Source organism: Myotis nattereri (assembly GCF_964212035.1).
Source record: "Myotis nattereri genome assembly, chromosome: 5".
NCBI classification, from domain to species: Eukaryota; Metazoa; Chordata; class Mammalia; order Chiroptera; family Vespertilionidae; genus Myotis; species Myotis nattereri.
The window spans coordinates 35,041,450-35,063,521 of NC_138080.1; the positions used below are offsets into that span (position 1 = coordinate 35,041,450).

The window sequence follows — 22,072 nt, forward strand, 5'->3', positions numbered from 1 at the left end:
GCACTGGGCCTCTAGTTCAAATATGTTTGTTGAATTAAAGAACTGCTAATGTTTTCTTGTACTTATCTTTCCATTCTTATTGCCTCAGGCTAAACCCAAAGCCACATTCCCCTGTGCTTATTAGATTACTAGGACAGCCTGCTATATTATATTCTTCCTAGCTAGTGAGGGTTCCACTCAAGTAGACCAGTGGTTGGCCTCTTTCTGTAAAGTTTAAAGTTTAACTGTCATAATGGTGTGTAAGCATCCGTTAACAAGCCATAAACTTATGGGTGTGGCTGTATCCAAGAAAACATTATTTACAAAAACAGGTTTGTGGGGGGTTCAAATTTGGTCCATGGGCCATAGTTTGCTGCCTTTTGAAGTACACTATCAAGTTTTCTCAAACCAAAACTTTTCTTATCCCTTAGAATTCCATTATTCGGGTAAAAGAAAATCTAATTTATTTTCTTTTTTATATACAATACTGGCTGCCAGTTAGGAATTAAAATTAATTACTTAAGTATAATACTCATTACTTTCAAAACCGTATTTTCCCTTTAAATTTACGAACCTTATAAGAATAATTTACTGGAAATTACATCAATAATACTGTAAAGGCTTTGATGTAAGCAGGACAAATAGGAAGAGTTGGCAGCCAAGTAATCTTTCTGTCTTTCATGGAGGAATAGATCAGGAGTGATAGAAGCTGCCAATAAGAAAATTTGATTCAATGAAGCAGGTTAAGATGACATTGATGGGCTTTTGATTTCAATAAGCGGGAAAGGCCCAGACTTCTGCTAGCTATAGGAAAAAATTACAACTTGTCCCCTCAAGACCTTGAGATGAAACTTGATTATAAAAGAAGGTATAACAAAAAAACAATGCAGAGTAGCAGCTCAGGAGCATCCTGTAGTTCTAGACTCACAGCAGCCCTTCTTTTTCCCCATATTAAAGTGGGATTTGGATTTCTCCAAGTTATCTACCATCCATCCATTCATTCATCCACCCATCTGCTATCTAATAATATCCCTGGCCCTCCTTTACAAACATGGAAAGAACCAGAATTTATAAAATGAATAATAAATCCATTTATAAAATGAATAATAAATCCTTTAAAAACACCTAAAATGGAATAACTAATGCATTTATAACTAAGTTTATGTACTTAGCTTATTGTCAAAATGACTGCTGATGAATGACCAACGTAAAACCTTCCAATAGCTTCCCTCTACACATGAAAATAAAATCCACATTTCTCATGATGGCCTACCGGGCCCTACACGGCGAGGCCTCTGCTCATCTCCGGACATCTCTGCTGACCACACTCAGTATGCTGCAGTCTGAGTGGCCTCTGCGCTGCGAACATGCCCGGCTGCTCCTGCTGTAGGGGCCCTTCACCTGTCATGTCTCTGTAATACTTTGCCCTCACTGCTTTACGTGGTCATTTCTTCAGGTCTCTGTTCCAACAGATCCTCCCCGGAAGCTTTCTCTGACCATCCAAGTTAAACTAGTCTCCATCACTCTACACACAGCCTTACTTTGTTGTTTTCAGCATTTATATCACAACCTGAAATTACTTTGCTAATTTATTTCCTGCACCCATCCTCTCTCCATACATCCACAGAACTCAGATCCATGAGCAAGGACTCTGCCTGTGGGTCACCACTGACTCTCATACCTGGAGGAGTGCTGGACACATAGTAGGTCCTTAATAATGTTAAATAACTAATATCTGCTGAGTAAACAAGTGTCCATCTCTCTTCCACATCAGGTTATGATTATCAGAAGTGTTGGGAAATCTCAGAATCCTAGCGGTGGCTTTAGAGGCAACAGGACCTTACAGGGGAGCCAGAGATTCTAAATGTGGGACATGAACAATCTAACTTTGATAAAGTGTATGTGCAGAACATAAAGTTTCAGTGCAGCAGGATGAGTAAGCTCTAGAGAGCTGCTGTACAACACTGTATCTACAGTCAACAGTAATGTCTTCTACACTTAAAAATTTAGCCTGACCGGGGTGTTCAGTGGTTGAGTGTTGATCCTTGCACCAGGAGGTTGCCAGTTCAATTCCCAGTCAGGGCACATGCCTGAGTTGTGGGCTCGATCCCTAGTAGGGGTTGTGAAGGAGGCATTCAAGCAATGATTCTCTCTCATCATTCATGTTTCTATTTCTCTCTCACGCTCCCTTTCTCTCTGAAATCAATAAAAACATATTTTAAAAAAAATTTATTAAGAGGGTGGATCTCATGTTAAGTGTTCTTACTATGATTTAAAATGTCTATAGAAACCAAAATTAGGTAGATTAAAACACTGCTGATGGTACTCTGGATATAGTCTAAATTTGGGTTAAGTAACCAAAAAGCTGAGTTGTTAAATGAGAATTCAGAGTTACCTGCGGGTGTGTGGTAAGCAAGGAGGATCCCGAGACGTAAGACACCTTCTCATAATGGGACTGAATAATCCAGTTGGAGCTTCCGAGGGCGTAGCCGGAGCTGAGCGGAGTCACCTGGACCGCACCAAACAGCTCCTGGAAAAGAACCGCAGGAAGAAGTGATGAGCTCTCAGCAACGCAGACATGCAGGTGAGTCTGTAGGAGAAAAGAGCAGAAACAGCCTTCTCCACTTAGAACGATTTCAAAGTAAACCAGAAAGGCTGACATAAAACAGAGAGAGTCCATGTGGCAGACACAGAAAGCAACCCCATCATTCTGACTTGTCACCTTTCAGAGAGTTTCGAAGCATCCACATGGCACCAGGCGCTCCGGCCTCACTCAGTGAAAGGGAGAGCAGATATATTGCCCAATAAACCGGAGAGACAGATACGTCCGTTTTCTTTTTCTTTACAGGTTCGGTGTTATTCTCATGGCTGCTCTACACCGAATGACTCTGGGCATACGCTGACAGAAACGGGAACCTTATCGTTACCAGGTCGGAGCTCAAAAGTTACACTTGCAAGTTGCTTCCTGATCTCTTTTATGCTCCCTGTTTCCTGTTTCCCTTGTCCAAAATCTGTCCTAAAGTGGGTAGAATGACATGCCTTTCTCTTGACTTATCACATGCTGGCCAATCAAATGCCGCCCAGGAAGAACCTGGGAGGGATGGAGGAAGGGACAGACACTGTTCTGTCTTCAGCGTGCACAAGTACACGATTCTTAGTGATCAAATGGCTTATAAAGGGAACTAGGGGATCCTACCATAAAACCAATATGAATCAAACACATTCATTAATCACTTAAGATCATATCAACACTCACAATTTTCTGAGAATATCCCACCAGCTGGATTTTACTCAGGGCGGAGTTCACCTCTTGCATCGTATAGCATCTTCTCCAGGTGGACACTTCCACTGCGTCCTTGAGAGGAGAGGGCAGCAGCCTGTAAATGCATCACAATGCCAATTCTTTAGGTTCTAGAGGTTCGTTCTCAAGTACTTTGTCCATTTTGTCTGTTGTCCAACTTACGGGCACATAACTGTCCATGGAATTGTGACCTTTTTTCTTTCTCTTGGTCGTACTGTCCCCTCTCATTTCTGACTCCAGTAATTTAAGTCTTCTCTTTTTTTTCTTGGTCAATCTAGCTAAAGGTTTGCCAGTTTTGTTGACCTTTTCAAAGAACCAATTTTTGGTTTCATGGACTTTTTCTATTATTTTTCCATTCTTTATTTTATTCAGCCAGCATATAGCTGGATCTTTTTTACTTTTTATTCAGTCTGATGATGTTATCTGACTGACTTGTTTAAGCCATTTACATTTTTTAATATTATTGATATAGATGGTTTGTCTGCCAATTTAAATTTTTTCTATGTCTCACGTCTTTTCTTCATCTATTTTTCCTTTACTACTTAAAAAAAAAAAAGATAGTAAGTGAATATTTTTGTTTGTAGCTTCTTCTTTCATACCCCCCCCCCGCCCCTTTTAAGTTATTTCCTTAGTGGTTGTTCTAGGGCTTACCACATACATCTTACTATAGAACCTTTCTATATGGCATCTCACATAAGATAAATGTTCACAAAAGATAAATGAAATAAAACTTTACTCATGGGCCAGCAAAGCAATAGAAATGGGCTTGGTTAAACGCAGATGAGGCTTGGCATAAAAGAGGAAAGTAAAACATGATTTGTGATCTTTCAGACCAGCCTCAGGAACATCCATTAAAATAAGCAAGCAAACAAACAAAATGGGTCATTAGAAATACATTTTATCACTTGCTCTAACATAAGCAAGAACAGACCTGAAAAGTGACTTCCCTGAGAGCCTCAGGACAATACAGATGAAGGGACTTCTGATGAACTGAATGTGTGTGTTAGCTCTGCTCTCTCCTGAGCACTAACAGTAAAGGGCTTCACACACACATACAGACACACACAGACACGCACGCATGCACGCGCACACCCTCAAGAAAAAGAGAAACAGAGACAATAGCAACAGCATTTTCTGCAAAGTAAAAAGTAGGTCAAATGGTAACTGTCTTAGCAGACCCAGGAAAGTTCAATTCAAGCCTCAATTTATACTGCAGAACCCACAAAAAGCTCAGCAATTGAAAACAGTAGGTATGTCTGGAAATAAAGTTGAAGATGGGCCACCCCTGTTCCTGCCACCCACTCGGGACTCAGCACATGAATGAAAACTATACCTTAGCAAGACATCATAAACTTAGAGAACAAAGAGAAATTCTACAAGTTTCCACAGAGCAATCTACAGGATACATACCAAAAATCTACACTCAATTGCCTTGGACTTTTCAATAGCATTTCTGGGAGCTAGAAGAATAGAGCAATGCTTTCAAAATTCTAGGAAAAAATTATATCTAATCTGCATTTCTATCTGAGTGTGAGGATAGAACAAGGCATTTTAGACGTGCAGGGTCTCAGATAGTTTACCTCCCAAGTATGCTTTCTCAGGAAGCTATTGGAGGATGTGCCCAGCAAAATGAGGGTGAAAAGAAGGAGGAGGAGGGGCAGGGGCAAGGGCAGGACTTAGAAAATGGAGCTTCTAGCAGAAGAAAGAGGCACAGAAACCTTCAGGATCGAGGTGAAGATCATCCTAACCTGAAAGCTGTGCAGCAGGCTCAAGAGCAGCTACAATCAGACCAGGGGAAGAGAGAAAACTCTGCGAGAGGATTTCTTACGGTAAAATTGTTAGAAAACAGAGTTTGAACATACTGAGGAGAGACTGCTACAAGTGAGGCAGAGGTTGGACATAAATTAGTAATAAGTACATTGAAAACGAAGCAAATAAGCAAACAAGTTAATTAGTAACTCAAGGAGAAACAAAAAGTTGTGCAGAAAGGAAAAACTATCCTAATAATGTTATATGGCCTGTGAATTGCATACTAGAGATTTAGCCAAAATAGCATACAGATCATGTTATTACAATTCCCTTTACCTGTTTCTTCAGCAACAAAATACCTTCTACATAAAGAGTCACATGAAGATTTTCTTATTTCACTTATCTGTCCTCTTGGTTTAGGTTTCACAGTATTTATTCAATAAAGATTTACTTAGTCCTGACTGTGGTCTTAGCATTAAGCCCTGTAAGGGACGTAACAGGCACAACATAAAGGCCTCTGCTCACAAGGAGCTCAAGTTTAAGAAAAATTTATAACAATACAAAGCAATAAAAGAGCTGTGGCGTGGCTGGTGTGGCTCAGGGATTGAGCATCAACCCATGTACCAAGAGGTCACTGGTTGCATTCCCAGTCAGGGCGCATGCCTGGGTTGTGGGCTTGATCTCCAGCAGGGGGTGTGCAGGAAGCAGCCAATTGATGTTTCACTCTTGTACTTGCGTGCTCTCTCTCTCCCTCCCTCCCCCTTCCTCTCCAAAAACCAATTTTAAAAAATCTTTTAAAAAAACCATGATCCATCCTTGACTGTATATTTGCCTTCACACACAGAAGGTCCTAAATAACATATTAAAAATGAAAATCTTAACACACACCCTCCTCCACTGTAATGGCTGGCCATTAAAATCAGGATAAAATCTAAGGTTCTTAGTGAGGTAAAATAGTAAGCAGCTAGAAAAATTCCTGGGCAAGTGGAATGGGGAAACTGAGACAAGATAATTAAACAAGGCCAAACAATTTGACTGATTTACAGGCAGCTAGTGAATCGCAAGATCTTATCCTCCTTACCAAGGACATCTGAGAACACACGGTGCATACTGTGTACACCTCTCCTCCCTGACCAGAGAATAAACAGCTTACATCACTCTGGTCGGGTAGATAGAGGACAGAGACCCAATTAATGCCACTTGTGTCAGCCAACCCCAAGGGCAGATGAAGTCAGGGGAACAAATAACAAAAACCCAATTAGAGCCTGACAGGCCCAAAATAAAAATAAAATTGCAAAGGTGAACAAAGAATAATCCCACACTTGCCCCTATGCCCATTTTGATGCATCAGCATATTAAAAATGCACCTGGAAAGCTGATGAAAATTCTACTGAAACCCTCCTTTAAGATGCTCGCTCACAGAAGAGAGATAAAACCCCCCGGACAAAGGGTACCAGCGCAGGTTTGCTCTAGAGCAGCGGTCGCCAACTGGTGGTCCGCAAACCACTGGTGGTCTGTGAGGTCTGAAAGGTTGGCAACTGCTGCTTTAGAGCACACCCATGCCCCTTCTCGGGCATGAACTTTTTACTTTCTTTTTTGTAAACTCTAAAGGTCCCCACAAGACTTGCCACCAGGGGAGCAGTGGGCAGTGGCAGCTCGTCCAGGGCTAACCCTCTGATCCTGTCTCCCAGGCCCCCCTTTTCTCTGACTCTCCAGTGAGCTAAAAGCAGCCCCACCTTGACTCACTTCTGTCACTCCAGCAACAAAATACCTTCTACATAAAGAGTCAATGAAGCCAAAACCGGTTTGGCTCAGTGGATAGAGTGTCGGCCTATGGACTGAAAGGTCCCAGGTTCGATTCCGGTCAAGGGCATGTACCTGGGGTTGCGGGCACATCCCCAGTAGGAGATGTGCAGGAGGCAGCTGGTCGATGTTTCTCTCTCATCGATGTTTCTAACTCTGTATCTCTCTCCCTTCCTCTCTGTAAAAAATCAATAAAATATATTAAAAAAAAAAAAAAGAGTCAATGAAGATTTTCTTATTTCACTTACCTGTCCTCTTGCTTTAGGTTTCACAGTATTTATTCAATAAAGATTTTCATATCCCAGGGAGCTCACAGCAGCCTCACCCTGACTCACTTCTTTCCTACGACGTTTCTAGGGAGTCAGAGCAGAGCGCCTCCTAGGCTCCTCCTGCTGCTGCTTCTTCCCTTGGTCTCTCCTTTGTTTCACTGTCCCCAGCTTTAACAAACGTGCTCTCAACATCACCTGCACTCGTGTGGTGAAACCTCTCCTGCACAAAGTCAACAGCCCACCCGCTCCAGGCCGGTCCCTGTCTGATAACATTAGCATAGCTTTATAAATTCCTTCTTTATCTGGGTCCTGCCTCAGCCTATAGCCTTGGACATCCTGGGGGTGAGGGGTGCTGATCCCTGCACAGTCAAAAATCCACATATAACTTTCATTTCTCCAAAACTTTCTAATGGCCTACTATTGACCCCAAGCCTTACCGAGAACATAAACAGTCAATTAACATATTTTGTATGTTAAATGTATTACATACTGTATTCTTATCATAAAGTAAGCTAAAGAAAGATGTTAGCCTGGCCAGTGTGGCTCAGTGGTTGAGCACTGACCCATGAACCAGGAGGTCAATGTTCGATTCCTGGTTAGGGCACATGCCTGGGTTAAGGGCTTGATCTCCAGTGTGGGGCATGCAGGAGGCAGCTGATGGGTGATTCTCTCATCATTGATGTTTCTATCTCTCTCTCTGCCTCTCCCTTACTCTGAATTCCATAAAAACATGTTTTTTAAAAAAGAAATGATGTTAATAAGAAAAGCAGAAAGGAAATACATTTACAATACTGTACGAGTTTATTTTAAAAAGTCCATGTAGAAGTGGGCCTGCACAATTCAAACCCTGCTGTCCAAGGGTCGGTGCTACTGAGCTATAAGCCGCTCTCAGTGCCAGGCTCCCTCGAGCCTGCAACCTCCCCTGTTGCCTGCTTCACCTTCTGTGTGGACGATGCCTACTGCTGCCCTACTCCTGCTTTAAAGCCTAGACCATTTGCCACTTTTTCTCCATCTTGGGACACTGGAGTAGGCCAGGGGCACATCCTTTATTCTTTGGGAAACAGCCCGAGTACGAGGGACAGGGACGAGGTACTGAAGCTCTGACGGACGAACTGCGGGCAGGGGTCAAGGCCACTGCTTCCCTTCCCCTTCGGTTTCCCTGTGTCTCTGCCACCCACGCTGAAGGGAAGTTTCTCTCAGCGGCACTATGACATCATGGAAAAAAAAGAGACCTCTTTCCCTCTGTTACCTCTTGACCTCTGAGCCTCAGTTTCCTCATTGGTAGGACAGGGAGAAGATCACCTTCCTTTCAGAGTTGTCACGTGTCTGCAGAGAATAGACACTGAGTACAGATGGTCTCCAGCCCTCCCCAGCACAGACAGCCATCACAGCCCAGGAGCACTGTGTCTTCCAACAATTCAACCCAAGGTGATTTACCCAGATGAGCAGCGATGACTATGAACTTGAGGGGCCCAGGCACTTCTCCTGTGAATTCCTCAGGATTAGAGAACCTCATGGCTTGGGCCTCCTAGGGCTGCCCTTCATAAAAAATAAAGGCTTCTCACACTGTGCTGAGTTGGAGCAGAAGGCTCCTTAACTTTATCCGAGAGCTGGAAGGCTGTTGTGGGAGTGGCTAGAGCAGCGGTTCTCAACCTGTGGGTCGCGACCCCTTTGGGGGTCCAACAACCCTTTCACAGGGGTCGCCTAAGACCATCAGAAAACACATATATAGGAGAACCAAGATGGCGGCATAGGTTAACGCTGGAGTTTGCTGCCTTGAACAACTACTTCAAAAGTGAAACTAAAAGACGGAACGGACATCACCCAGAACCACAGGAATGCTGGCTGAGTGGAAGTCCTACAACTAGGAGGAAAGAGAAACGCATATGGACACTCAGAGGAGGCGCAGTGCTGAAGTCAAATTCTGAGGTGCGGAGTGCGCGGAGCGGGCTGGCGGCGGAGGGCGCGGTTGGCGTTTTCAATCGGGAGGGAGTCGCAGACTCTGAGCTCCAGATACGGGCGAGTCTTTAGGGACCCAGACTCAAAAGGGAGAAGCGGGACTGCCTGGCTTCGGTCAGAGCGAGTGCAGCTTTCACTCCGAGGTTTGCAGCGGGTGCTGGGACTCAGAGAGGCAGAGCCCCTGGGGACAGGACTGAGAGCCACCATAACTGCTCTCTCCAGCCCACCCTGTTGATCCTGTGCGACCCGCCCCGCCCAAGCCTTGCACAGAGGCATTTGCCGGATAGCCTCAGGCAAACGTCAGATTAGCACCTCCCTAGAGGACAGAAGTTCTCTCACTGCAGACACAGCTGATTCTCACAGCCACTTGGCCTGGAGGTCAAACCCTCCCTGGTATTAGCTACAACAATCAAGGCTTAACTATAAGACTGCGCACAAAGACCACTAGGGGGTGCACCAAGGAAGTATAACAAAATGCGGAGACAAAGAAACAGGACAAAATTGTCAATGGAAGATATAGAGTTCAGAACCACACTTTTAAGGTCTCTCAAGAACTGTTTAGAAGCCGCCGATAAACTTAATGAGATCTACAAGAAAACTAATGAGACCCTCGATGTTATATTGGGGAACCAACGAGAAATTAAGCATACACGGACTGAAATAACGAATATTATACAGACTCCCGACAGCAGACCAGAGAAGCCCAAGAATCAAGTCAATGATTTGAAATGCGAGGAAGCAAAAAACACCCAACCGGAAAAGCAAAATGAAAAAAGAATCCAAAAATGCGAGGATAGTGTAAGAAGCCTCTGGGACAGCTTCAAGCATACCAACATCAGAATTATAGGGGTGCCAGAAGATGAGAGAGAGCAAGATATTGAAAACCTATTTGAAGAAATAGTGAAGAAAACTTCCCCCACTTGGTGAAAGAAATGGACTTACAGGTCCAAGAAGCGCGGAGAACCCCAAACAAAAGGAATCCAAAGAGGACCACACCAAGACACATCATAATTAAAGTGCCAAGAGCAAAAGATAAAGAGAGAATCTTAAAAACAGCAAGAGAAAGAAACTCAGTTACCTACAAGGGAATACCCATACGACTGTCAGCTGATTTCTCAACAGAAACTTTGCAGGCCAGAAGGGAGTGGCAAGAAATATTCAAAGTGATGAATACCAAGAACCTATAACCAAGATTACTTTATCCAGCAAAGCTATCATTCAGAATTGAAGGTCAGATAAAGAGCTTCACAGATAAGGAAAAGCTAAAGGAGTTCATCACCACCAAACCAGGATTATATGAAATGCTGAAAGGTATCCTTTAAGAAGAGGAAGAGGAAGAAAAAGGTAAAGATACAAATTATGAACAACAAATATGCATCTATCAACAAGTGAATCTAAGAATCAAGTGAATAAATAATCTGATGAACAGAATGAACTGGTGATTATAATAGAATCAGGGACATAGAAAGGGAATGGACTGACTATTCTTGGGGGGGAAAGGGGTGTGGGAGATGCGGGAAGAGACTGGACAAAAATCGTGCACCTATGGATGAGGACAGTGGGTGGGGAGTAAGGGCGGAGGGTGGGGCGGGAACTGGGAGGAGGGGAGTTATGGGGGGGGAAAAAAGAGGAACAAATGTAATAATCTGAACAATAAAGATTTAATTAAAAAAAGAAAAAAAAGAAAACACATATATAATTACATATTGTTTTTGTGATTAATCACTATGCTTTAATTATGTTCAATTTGTAACAATGAAATTGGGGGTCACCACGAGGGTCGTGGCATTAGGAAGGTTGAGAACCACTGGGCTAGAGAAGCATAATAAACTGCATCCCTCACCCCAACTGCATTTGTTATAAGTTGCCTTCAGATTTGCCAAGGCCCTGCAACTGAGCCGCCTCTCTGAGAGGCTGAGCCAAACAGCCACACACAAGCCTAGGGTTAGACTGCTTTCTCTCCTCTGCCCTTCCCCCTCATCTCTTGACAACTAGTACTGCCATTACCCAAACTAACACCCGGGCCCTACTTCCTTCCCTCGAAGGCCCTTCCAGCATCCTCTCTCCTTCCCATCTAGGACAATGTTCTGTGAAAGTTAAGCCGATTCAAGTCTGAAACATTCTCCAAGTAAGGCATTTGGTTCCTTTAATGTTCCCACTCTCTGCTGGAGGGTGAACAATCAGATATGCAGCCTCCAGAGTAAGCTAGCAAATGATCCCAGCCTTGGGTAAGGGGGAGAGGGAAGACTGAACATTCACACATATTTCAGCCTGGATCTTTTCCCATCATTTCCTCCCCTCAGGAGAAACAGCACAGAAATTATAAACTTACGTTCCAGAGAAACTGGAGAAACCATTTGTGTAAACAGAAATAGTCATGATGGTTTCTGATGACCCGTTTAGTAAAGCAATGTTGGAAGGAGGAGAAGAGTCTTGTTAAACACAATAACAAAAACAATAACGTATCTTCTTATCCCATTATTAGAGGCCTGGTGCACGAAATTCATGCACTGGTGGTGGTGGTGGGGGGTGTCCCCCCTCAGCCCAGCTTTTGCCCTCTCGCAGTCCAGGAGCCGTCAGTCGGATGTGCTTAGCACTGCTGCAGAGGTGAGAGAGGCTCCCGCCACCGCCGTTGCGCTTGCCAGCTGTGAGCCTGGCTTCTGGCTGAGCAGCGCTCCCCAGTGGGAGTGCACTGACCACCAAGGGACAGCTCCTGCATTGAGCATCTGCCCGCTGGTGGTCAGTGCGCATCATAGCGACCTGTCGTTTCACCGTCGGGCCAAAACTGGCTCTCCGACATCCCCCGAGGGTCCCAGATTGCGAGAGGGCGTAGGCCAGGCCGAGGGTCACCACCTGTGCACGACTGGGGCCGGGGAGGGATGTGGGAGGTTGGCCAGCTGGGTAGGGGCCGTGGGAGGGCTCCAGGGTGTGTCTGGCCCGTCTTGCTCAGTCCCGATAGGCCGGATCCCAGCAGCAAGCTAACCTACCGGTCAGAGCGTCTGCCCCCTGGTGGTCAGTGCACATCAGAGTAAGCATTTGAGCGGCCTTAGCATATCATTAGCATATTACACTTTGGTTGAATGGCCAACTGGACGACCAGACACTTAGCATATTAGGCTTTTATTAGATAGGATATCATACTAGAGGCCTGGTGCACAAATTCATGCACAGGTGGGGTCCAGCTGGCCCATTCCAATCGGGGCTGATCAGGCCGTGCTGGCCAGGGGTAGGGGCCGTGGGCGGTTGGCCAACTGGCTCCTCCCCCTGGTCGAACTCCTGGATGAGGGGACAATTTGCATATTAGCCTTTTATTATATAGAATTTTTCACACAGTAGTATCTTTTCCATTTCTGTGTCCTCCGCACTGAGCATAGTGCCAACATAAAGACAAATACCTGTTCTCGTAACACCTCAGGAAAGGTAAGAACCAGTGAGTCGATACTAATGAGTCCTATCTGTACGCACCGGTAAGTCTGGGTGGAAGTGAGCCCTAGGACAGTGGGTTAGGCGGTGACCACAGCAGGGAGGAATCAACCAGTGAGCTAGAAGAGGAAGGCTAAGCAGGTCCCAGCGGAGTCTCGGCTGACCTGCTCAGTTTAGGGTTTTGTGGCAGGCAGCTTCTGACACAGCTCCCGAGGATCCCACCTCCCGTATTCCCGTGTTGATCCCCTCCCTGAGTGTGGCTTGCTTCTAGTGCAGTAATATGACAAAGGCCACGGGTTGTCACTTCTAAGGTTAGCTTGGGTCCTCTTGCCTGTTAGCTTTGATTTAACCACCTGCCACGTTGTGAGATGCCAAGAGGGGAAGCCCTTGGCAAGGGCCTGAGGGAGGATCGGCTCAAAGTCCTTGAGGAACCGAATCCTGCCAACAACCACATGAGTGGGCCGAGAAGGGATCCCTCCCAGTGGAGCTTGAGATAACCGGCTGGTGGGAGACCCAGAGCCAGATGACCCAGTTATTAATCAACAGGAAAGCTTCCTGAGGCCTGCTGCAGGACAGAGGCAGTGTTTACTACCTTCCCTCAGTGTGAGCTTTTCTCGGGTCTCTTCAATGACTTTCTGTACAGAACTTCTGTAGAACTGTCTGTACAGAACTTCTGTAGAAGGCTGATATGCATATCTCATTTAATTTTGATTTTTGCTTCTTTTAGTTGCAATATTGAGCAATTAAGCTCTTTTTCCCCCGCCATATTTCTAAATGAGGGTAAAAACTTCCCTCCCAAATTGTTCTGAGCACTACAGCAAATGCGTAGTAAAATAGATATTGATATGTAAATAAATATATATGATATTCAGTACATATTAATTCCCCCTCACCCTTTTATTCTTCAGTTCTTTTGGGTACCTTATATACTCACTACACCTTTCAGATCTTGTTGGCATTTTCAAAGGTACAAGGTTTCATTCTTGTTTTACATAATGTGATCTTTCCATTATTTTCTCTCCTGCCTGGTGTGCACTGGCTGATTTTATTTGAACTAAGCCATTCTACCATGTTTTCACCCACATTGCTCCTTTCTTCTCAACCTGTGGGTCGTGAGCCCCTTGGCGGTCGAATGACCCTTTCACAGGGGTCGCCTAAGACCATCCTGCATATCAGATATTTACATTACAATTCATAACAGTAGCAACATTACAGTTATGAAATAGTAATGAAAATAATTTTATGGTTGGGTCACAACATGAGGAACTGTATTTAAAGGGCCAGAAGGTTGAGAACCACTGTCTTAGAATAATCTCTGTCCTCATTCAAACCCTACTTACCCTGCCAAGACTAGCCTAAGTCTTGCCACTTGGTACCTAATCTTTCCTTGATAAACTCGAGTACAAGGATTGCCTTAAACTTTTGGGGGCATTTTTCTACGAACTTATTATAATGCCAGGCACTTGGTAGTTAATCAACAAGTAAGTTTGAAGTTCTCTGAATTCCACATTTGTACCCACGAATTCCTTTTGCTAACATCTCCTTTTACTCTTTTGAGCTACTTAGTCCATTTGTCATTACTTCTTTCTATCTCCTAACATCTTGTCTTTAACATCTTGTACCTTAGCTTTCCCAAGAACTCTCCTTATGCTCACCTGCGGACATTATCATACAGAGGCATTTAGAGAGCCATTCAAAGCCATTAGGATGATTGGCTGATAAGGAAATACAGTGTAAACAAGCTCTGGGTTTTTTTCTGGCTTTCTAATTTATCAAAGTCAAGTTCTCGGAGTCTAAATGTTTCATAAGTACTTTCTAAAAGATTTCCTTGTTTTGTTTTGTTCTTATCATACTCGAGTGCCTACTAAAGGACCTCCCAGTGCTCTGACACCAGGCCAGAGCTCTGCCTGTTCTCCCACCCAAAGCACAGGCAGCACGTGAGCATGAGTTTTTGTGAAAAGGGCAGACGTGAAAGTCCACTGGAACCACTTAGAAGCTTATAAATAAAACATTGGTTGGGCTTTTTCTAAGACTTTGATGAACGAAAGAACAAAATGAATGTAAGAGCAAAATACAAAAGAATATAAGCAGCAGAAAAGTTGTTCCCTCTCATTACAGCAAACTGTGCTTGACACACACATGGGTGGGGTGGGGTGGAGATTTGTGAGCAGAGTGACATCTAGATAGTTCACTGAATGTGGAGTTTCAAAAACCATGCATTTAATAGTAACCTGAAACTAGATTAAAACCCCGGAATTTTGTTTTATATCAATTTATCTCTAAAAAGGACAAAGGCAATTGCTTAGGCTACCACAGGGTAACAGAAACAATTCCTGAGAGCACCTAAACTATCTCTGCTTTAATTCTGTGCTCATGAAAAAACTCTTTATCTATAATTTGATCTCGTAAGTGGACCTGCTGACCAAAACAGAGTGTCCTAGAGAGATGAACCATTCTAATTCAGGAGCCAGGCAGACGTCTCAGTGTAATGTGATTACATGGAATTTCTGTGTGTTAGTCAATATCCTGGGAGTTGGGTTAGCCTCAATCAGAGGCTAATCAACTCTGAGCGAAATGGCATGATTAAGTTTCTGGGACTGCAATGCTGAAGAACTCGCTGTGAGGACTCCAGCAAAGTACCGTCACTCCACGAGGATCTGTTTAAGGAGCCTCTCCCTTGGACATCTTTAAAAACTGTAACATACGTGAGCTTAGAGATAATTTAACTCAATTCTTTTATTTTACAGAAAAGGAGACTGAATCCCAGAATCTAAATGACAGTACTAAATAACTAGAGGCAACAGAATTAGAAAATTGTTTGGGACTTGAAAGGTGACCACACAATATAAAAATGATTTATTATAGAACTGTACACTTGAGACCTATATTTTATTAACTAATGTTACCCCAATAAATTCAATAAAAATTAAAAAGAGAGAGAGAGAGAGAGAGAGAGAGAGAGAGAGAGAGAGAGAGAATGGTTTCCCTTCTACTATCCTACCTTGCTTTTATCAGGAAAGGCAAAATCTAACAAAAAATTAGTCTGTGGAAGGCAGATGTGTCCTGGTAATTGACAGGAGGCTACGTGAGCCAAGTGCATCAGTAAAAGTGAGAAGGCTGAGGGTGTCTACTGAGTACTTCTATGTGCTTACCATTGGGGGAAAAAAAAAAAGACTTGACTCATATTGCTCATTTAATCCCCCCAACAACCCTCTGAAGTTGCTAATATTATTCCTCGTTTATAAATGAGGAATCGGAGCCTAGAAGAAATAACTTGCGCAAGCTACCAAGAAGCAGATCTGAAATTCAAACACCAGCCTATTTGACCTCCAAGCCCACAGCTTTAATGTTCTTCCTACGAGAGTTAGACCTGATAAATTCCTCTATAAATACCAAAGAAGTGTCAGAGCCGAGGAACTTCAACTAGAATATGATTGTTTTTTCTTTTATATCTTCTGTAAGGTATGAACTCACATTTTAAACTCTGAGTACTGAAAATTGCCAAAACATTTCAGCCTGGAATGTATCAGTGCATAATTCCTTAATGCTTGTGAGCACTATGACAATAACCTGAATTATAATTGCAGATTTCTAGTCTTATACGAAAAAATGGCAGCCTGAAACAAAAAAATGCTAGAGGATGGGTTTGTTTCTTAAGTGAAATATTTTGCTTTGAATTTTCCCATTAAAATATCTAAACCCTGAAGTGGGTATGGGAAAATCAGAAACTCAAAAATTATATTGCAAGGGATTCTCCTTTTCCTACCCTTCAAACTCTCTTTTCTCAAGAAGACTAAACTGCAACGTCAAAATGAGGAAGAAGGATGGTTAACGTCTAAATAAATCTCAGGAGAAGTGTCACCTGAGGCAGGGAGTCAGACAGCTGCCAAAAAGCAAGAGTAGTAGTTTTTTTGGTACACATACTAATACTAAATCAAATGCTAATTCAAACTATGATTTAAGGGAAATGATTTATGGGACTTTGTCAAACTCTTTTGACCAATGAGTTAGAAAAATTTTAATTTATTGTTTTCTTTAGTTGATGGTCTTATTAGCAACTTAAGCTACTAAAATGCATTCATTCAAGGCACTTAACCAAGAGATTGCCTGCATGAGGCTTCAGCAGAAGTAAAAAATTGGGGGCTCAAATCTCAAATCGAATTCACAGAGGTGTTTATAGCTGGATCATACAGGATTTTATTTTAATGTGTGAGCCAACATTTTCAAGAGACTTTTTAAAATGACATTTAAAACATCCAAATTTTGAGTTTCTCTTGAAAAAAAAAATAAAAAAGATTTGTCAGTGACAGGTGCATATTCCCACATGGTCACCATCGGCTGAAGCTGAGTGTCAGCTGTGCCATTAGAGTGGTAAGGTCTCTGATCCACACTTACTGGCTCTCCCCTCACTCCTATGCTTCTCTTCGCCATGCCTGGAACCACCTGAGTTTGTGATGCCTACTTTAGGGGAATCAGATAAGGAAAATGCAGAAATTAAAGAAAAAAAAGAAACAACAACAAATGAAGAGAACTTGGGGAAAATGTCAACGTACTAGACAGCAAAAAGCAGTGATACTCAGTATCATTCGCCATAGTATTCTGGGGCCCTAGAGATCAAGAGGCTTGTGACAGAAAAATTTTAAAGTGACATAAATCCTTTAGCATAAATATTGCCCAAATGAAGCACTTTTTGTACGCTGGCCAAGGTTAAATTCTAGGTGGATATTTCAAAAGGATTTTTTTGTCTGATGTCAACTATAAAATAACTCTTCAAATTCTTGCGCCATTTCTGATATGTATGCTGAGCTTACCCAGGAGAAAAAAGATGATGCAGCTTTCTTGGTTTGTCTTTCTAACACCTCAATATATTCTTTCCAATAATTAGACTCTCCTCTTTCTCTATCAATAAGCATAGCTCAACTCATGCTCAAAAGTGAAAACAAAATACCTGACCAGGATCAGAAATATGGTCATGATATATGAAATAATGAAATATGGTTTTCTCCAAAAGCACAAGTTATTCCTTCTGCTCCTTTAACCCAGCTGGTTTTCAAGTCTGACTTTTGCCCACCAGGTGGCGAGATAGCAAATTCAAGATTTTATGTCAATTAGCACTTTTTTAAAAGGTAGATTTTCTAAGATTCTTAAAAAATAACTTTCAGCCCCACCCTACCCTTCTGCTTCTTCAAGCTCAATTCACCTCTCCCTAATATACAATAGCACTTCTTCTGTAAGCCAGTTATCTTGTATTTTATAAATGGGAGGCAAAGGAAAACTGCCAAGGACTCTGCTCAAGGTCACAGAAGAAAAGGAAAAATAAGGACTTGGAACTTCCTAAGACTTGGCCCAGGGTTTGGGAGTCAGGAAATAGTGACCTTTGAACGTCATTTCTGGTGTGCCAAAATTATTTGCAGCAGAATATTATAAAGGGTATAAATTTAAAAGGAGGAAGTAAGGGGAGCCAAGGCATACATGTTCCATGGGGAAAGGAAACAAAGTTCTCTGGTTTCCAAGGAGGGATGTAGAGACCTGGGTCCAATGTGGTTCAGGGAGCACGTGGGAGAGAGAAAGAAAAGGGGTAGAAGGTACAGCAATGGCAGGAGGAAAGGGAGCAGAGAATAAAAATGCAAAATGAGGGGAGGGGTCTCTGTATTAAGCAGGTAACCATGTAAAGACTCAGACATGTGCGTGTTAAGAGAAAACGTTTCCTAACCCCAAACCAGACAGACACCATATCCCCAAGTGAGGACACAGAGGTGTGAAGAAGACCCATAAGACACAGGAGAGAATGTGCAGTTATACATCCTTCCTCCTTCCTCACATGAACAGGGCCTCACACACATGTGAGAAGAAATGTGTGTGTATCCAAGAGGCGGTCCAGCACAGTGGTTAAAAGCACAGACTCTGGAACCAGACTAGCCTGACTGTCTGGGTATGAATCCAAATCCTACTATAGCTCAGTAGCTGGGTGATCTTGAACAAGTTACTTAACCTCTCTGTGCCTGCTTTCTCTTCTGTAAAATGATAATGTTAAAAATTAAATTTAGCCGTGGCCAGTGTGGCTCAGTTGGCTGGAGTATTGTCCCATACACCAAAAGGTTGTGGGACTGATTCCTGGCAAGGGCACATATCTGGGTTGCAGGTTCAGTTCATGTTTCTCTCTCACATCTATGTTTCTGTTTACCTCTTTCTCTCTCTCTCTCCTTCTCTCCTCTCTTTAAAATCAATTAAAATGTCCTCGGGTGAGGATCGAAAAAAATAAAAAATAAATGTATTAAATAAAACATTGAGAATAGGGCTACCTACACCAAATAAAATAAATAATTCATACAAAGGAATGCATAGAGGAAATTTACATGCTCAAACTCTGAAATAGTTACAGTACTAGTATAAAAACAAAGCACATTCTCCTAGCTACATTTATGTATTCTTGACTTTCTTAATGTTAGATTATTAGGTGGTGAATAATCACTGATCTAGAAGGAAAGAGAACTCGGTGGCAAGACAGATGGAAAAGAGGGGCGTTGGTCAGTTTGTGGAACACATGCTACTTGAGAAGTCACAGACGAGCCCTGACTTGACTCTGGATGCCAGGCCCAGAGGCTGGGTGACTGTGGTGCCTGGAGGTGAGGGCAGCAGTGGGCAGGATTAGAGACACTGTAGTATGTTAGGTCTGACTGGTGTCCTCCGCTGCCAATGAAGTGTGAGAGCACTGAAGTGGAACCAAGCTGCCCCCTTGCCTCATCTATTATCTTTCTACTTATATTACCTCTTATCTTCTGGTTTCTGATCCAGGGGCCACTGAAACTAACTTCTCTGTAATGCCCACAGCCAAGGGCCTCATCCACCTTACGTGCTGATCCATCTGCAGTATCTGAGATCACTGACAAGCCTGGGTTTCCCCCTTGGCTTCCACTCAGGGCTCCTCGTACCTTCCTAGTCACAACATCTCAGCTTCTTCACAATTCTTACCAATTCTCTTCAATTCTATTGCAGAAATATCTTTTAAGCTAGACCCTTCATGTTCATTGCTACTGCCTTAGTTCAGGCCTCTGTTCTCTCCTCTGGGTTTCTGACACTGTCTTCCTGCTGGTCTCCTGCCCCCATCTGTATACTTCTATCCACGCTCCATGCTGCTAGAGTTACCTTCCCCAGAACAAATACTTGATCATGTCATTTTCTTCCTCATAAACCTCCACTGATGGACTTCCTACTCTCAATAATATTCAAACGTGACACGTTAAGTTTCCTCATTATCTTGCCTCAACTTCCCTCTTTAGTTTCATCCTCTCTTCTCTACTCTACCCATTCTAATCCACCCTGAGCTTCTCCCTGTTCCCTGAATACACTATATCCTAGGACACTGTGCCTGAATCTTTTCCATCTGCAAAAATCCTTTCGTCCTCGAAGAAGGAAGTCACTCCTAAGGAAGTCCTCCTCAGCTTCCCTAAGCAGAGTTCATTCTCTGAGTGCCCACAGTGCTGTGTTCAAGCATCAAATCTAATGCATCCATCCCACTTGTAATCTACCTGCTAACTGTCTGATTTCCACCGACTCCTGAATACCTCAAAGACAGAGATAACTGTTTTACTCGTTTTTAAAAACTCCCAGGCCCAGCACAATACCTTGCCCATGGCATGGTTGCCTCTCAAATTATGTTGGTTGAATCAAACATAACCCTTTCATAAACAGGGAGAAAAGAATCTAAGGCTGTACATCAGGGGGGCATACAGGCCTTCTGCTCACCGCTGAATGTCCTTGTTCTTCCACAAGGAGGCAGACTGCGCCTTGGGCACTCTTTCAATGAAATTCACCAGCTCTTCCATGAGAAGCCTGAGTTTAATCAAACAAAAGAAGTGATGAAAATTCATAGAAGAACCAGGGAAACACCGCACTCTAACACAGAATCCAACAGAAACGGGCTTGTCTGCCTTCTCCCTCCCCAATTATCTTTCCCTCTGTTGCATATGAATGCGGGCATTATTTTACATAAAGTTGAATACAAATCTAGCCTCTTATTGAATTTCCAAGTTAAGAATTTGGAATATGAATGATTTAGTTCACCTTTAAAACAAGCCTGGCATGTTTTCATCTCCAAACACTGAAATAGATAGGCATCTGGTTTAATTCTCACTCTAAGATCGCTGCCTTTATGTAACTAAAAATACAAATGGAGAAAAAGTTAAATTGTGAAGTACTTGCTATTCGTGGCAGCAGGGGTCGGGTAAGATTTTTAAAATGATATTAAATGGCCTGGCCAGGAGGCTCAGTGGTTGAGCTTTGACCTATGAACCAGGAGACTACGGTTTGATTCCCGGATTGCGGGCTCGATCCCCAGTGTTGGGGCATGCAGGAGGCAGCCTATTGCTGATTTTCTCTCATCATGGATGTTGTTATCTCTCTCCCTTCCTCTCTAAAATCAATAAAAATATATTTAAAATAGATAAAAGAAAATGATATTAAATGACCAATTTAAACTGGTAAAGTTTTTCTTCATGTGTGTCTTAGGGATTAATAACATTCCATATGGAATATTCTAAAGCAGGGGTGGGGAATGTCTAGCCCTCAGGCCATATAAGGCCTGAGAAATCATTTGGTCTGGCCCTGCCAAGGCATTATGGGTGAGCTAATGAAATGTTTGACCAAGTACAGCAGGCTAATTTTTAAACTGATCATTTTGTATGGCCCTCGAATGATGCTGTAAATATCCAAATGGCCCTTGGCAGAAAAAAGGTTCCCCACCCCTGCTCTAAAGACTCTTTCTAAAGACCTAACTCAGGGACCTACAAAAGGCAGGCTATGCACATCGAGAGATGGATTACCACAGAACCACAGCAGAGGGGATGTAAGAAATAACCCACTCGATGGGATCAATGGTCCGCATGCTCTGAGGGGTTCATTCACAGAGAACTGTCAGAATCCTGGATAACTCCAGGAAGACCAATAAGCTGGAAGCAGGTTTTCAACAGCATGAGACCCCTTGCATAACCCAGGAGAGATGATCCGTACGGACTCCAATCCGGTCCCAATCAACCACAAATGTATTCGCACTTGAATGCTGAGCATCTTCATTTCCTTTCCATTTATTTATTTATTCCTAATACCACCCCTCCTTAAAACTTGAAGGAGCAGTGTGAGTCCCAGAATCTAAGATCTGGGATCAGGCTCATTACCATTCTGGTTACAGCTTTCAGGAGAACCGCTGTAACTTTTTCAGACTGGAGTCCAATGTTTTCACCTCATCCTCCCACTGAAACTGATCCATCACCTCCCATGTCTTATGGCCCTATAATGTCTCTTCCTCAGATCCCTTACATTTTCCTATACACACTGCAGGTAATGTGATTTAACACAAAAATAAGGACATATTGTTTTATTTCCAGTAACTCCATCTTGTTGGACTTCTGCAAGACACTAGAACCCATACTTTTGGTCTTGATAGTTTCATCTTACACCACACTTATTAGTTTGCTTCAACACAATTCTTTTCCCTGGAGTAACTTTCTTCTCACTAACTGATGCTATGGTTACTTGCAGCAACCATGAAGGCTCGGCAGGGGCAGAGAAAGAGACAGCAGGGCGTTCTGAG

At 43.0% G+C, this 22,072-nt stretch overlaps 1 protein-coding gene across 1 annotated transcript in view; it reads right to left on the minus strand.

Moving 5' to 3' along the window:
- The window catches only part of INTS9 (integrator complex subunit 9), a 114,109-nt gene that overhangs the window by 32,789 nt on the left and 59,248 nt on the right, over nt 1-22,072 (minus strand). Inside the window, exons 6-8 of the mRNA XM_081091974.1 lie at nt 20,230-20,316; nt 3,236-3,356; nt 2,375-2,509 (exon numbers count right to left, since the gene is read on the minus strand). Of these exons, the coding sequence (XP_080948100.1) occupies nt 2,375-2,509; nt 3,236-3,356; nt 20,230-20,316 (343 nt within the window). The remainder of the gene's footprint in view (nt 1-2,374; nt 2,510-3,235; nt 3,357-20,229; nt 20,317-22,072) is intronic.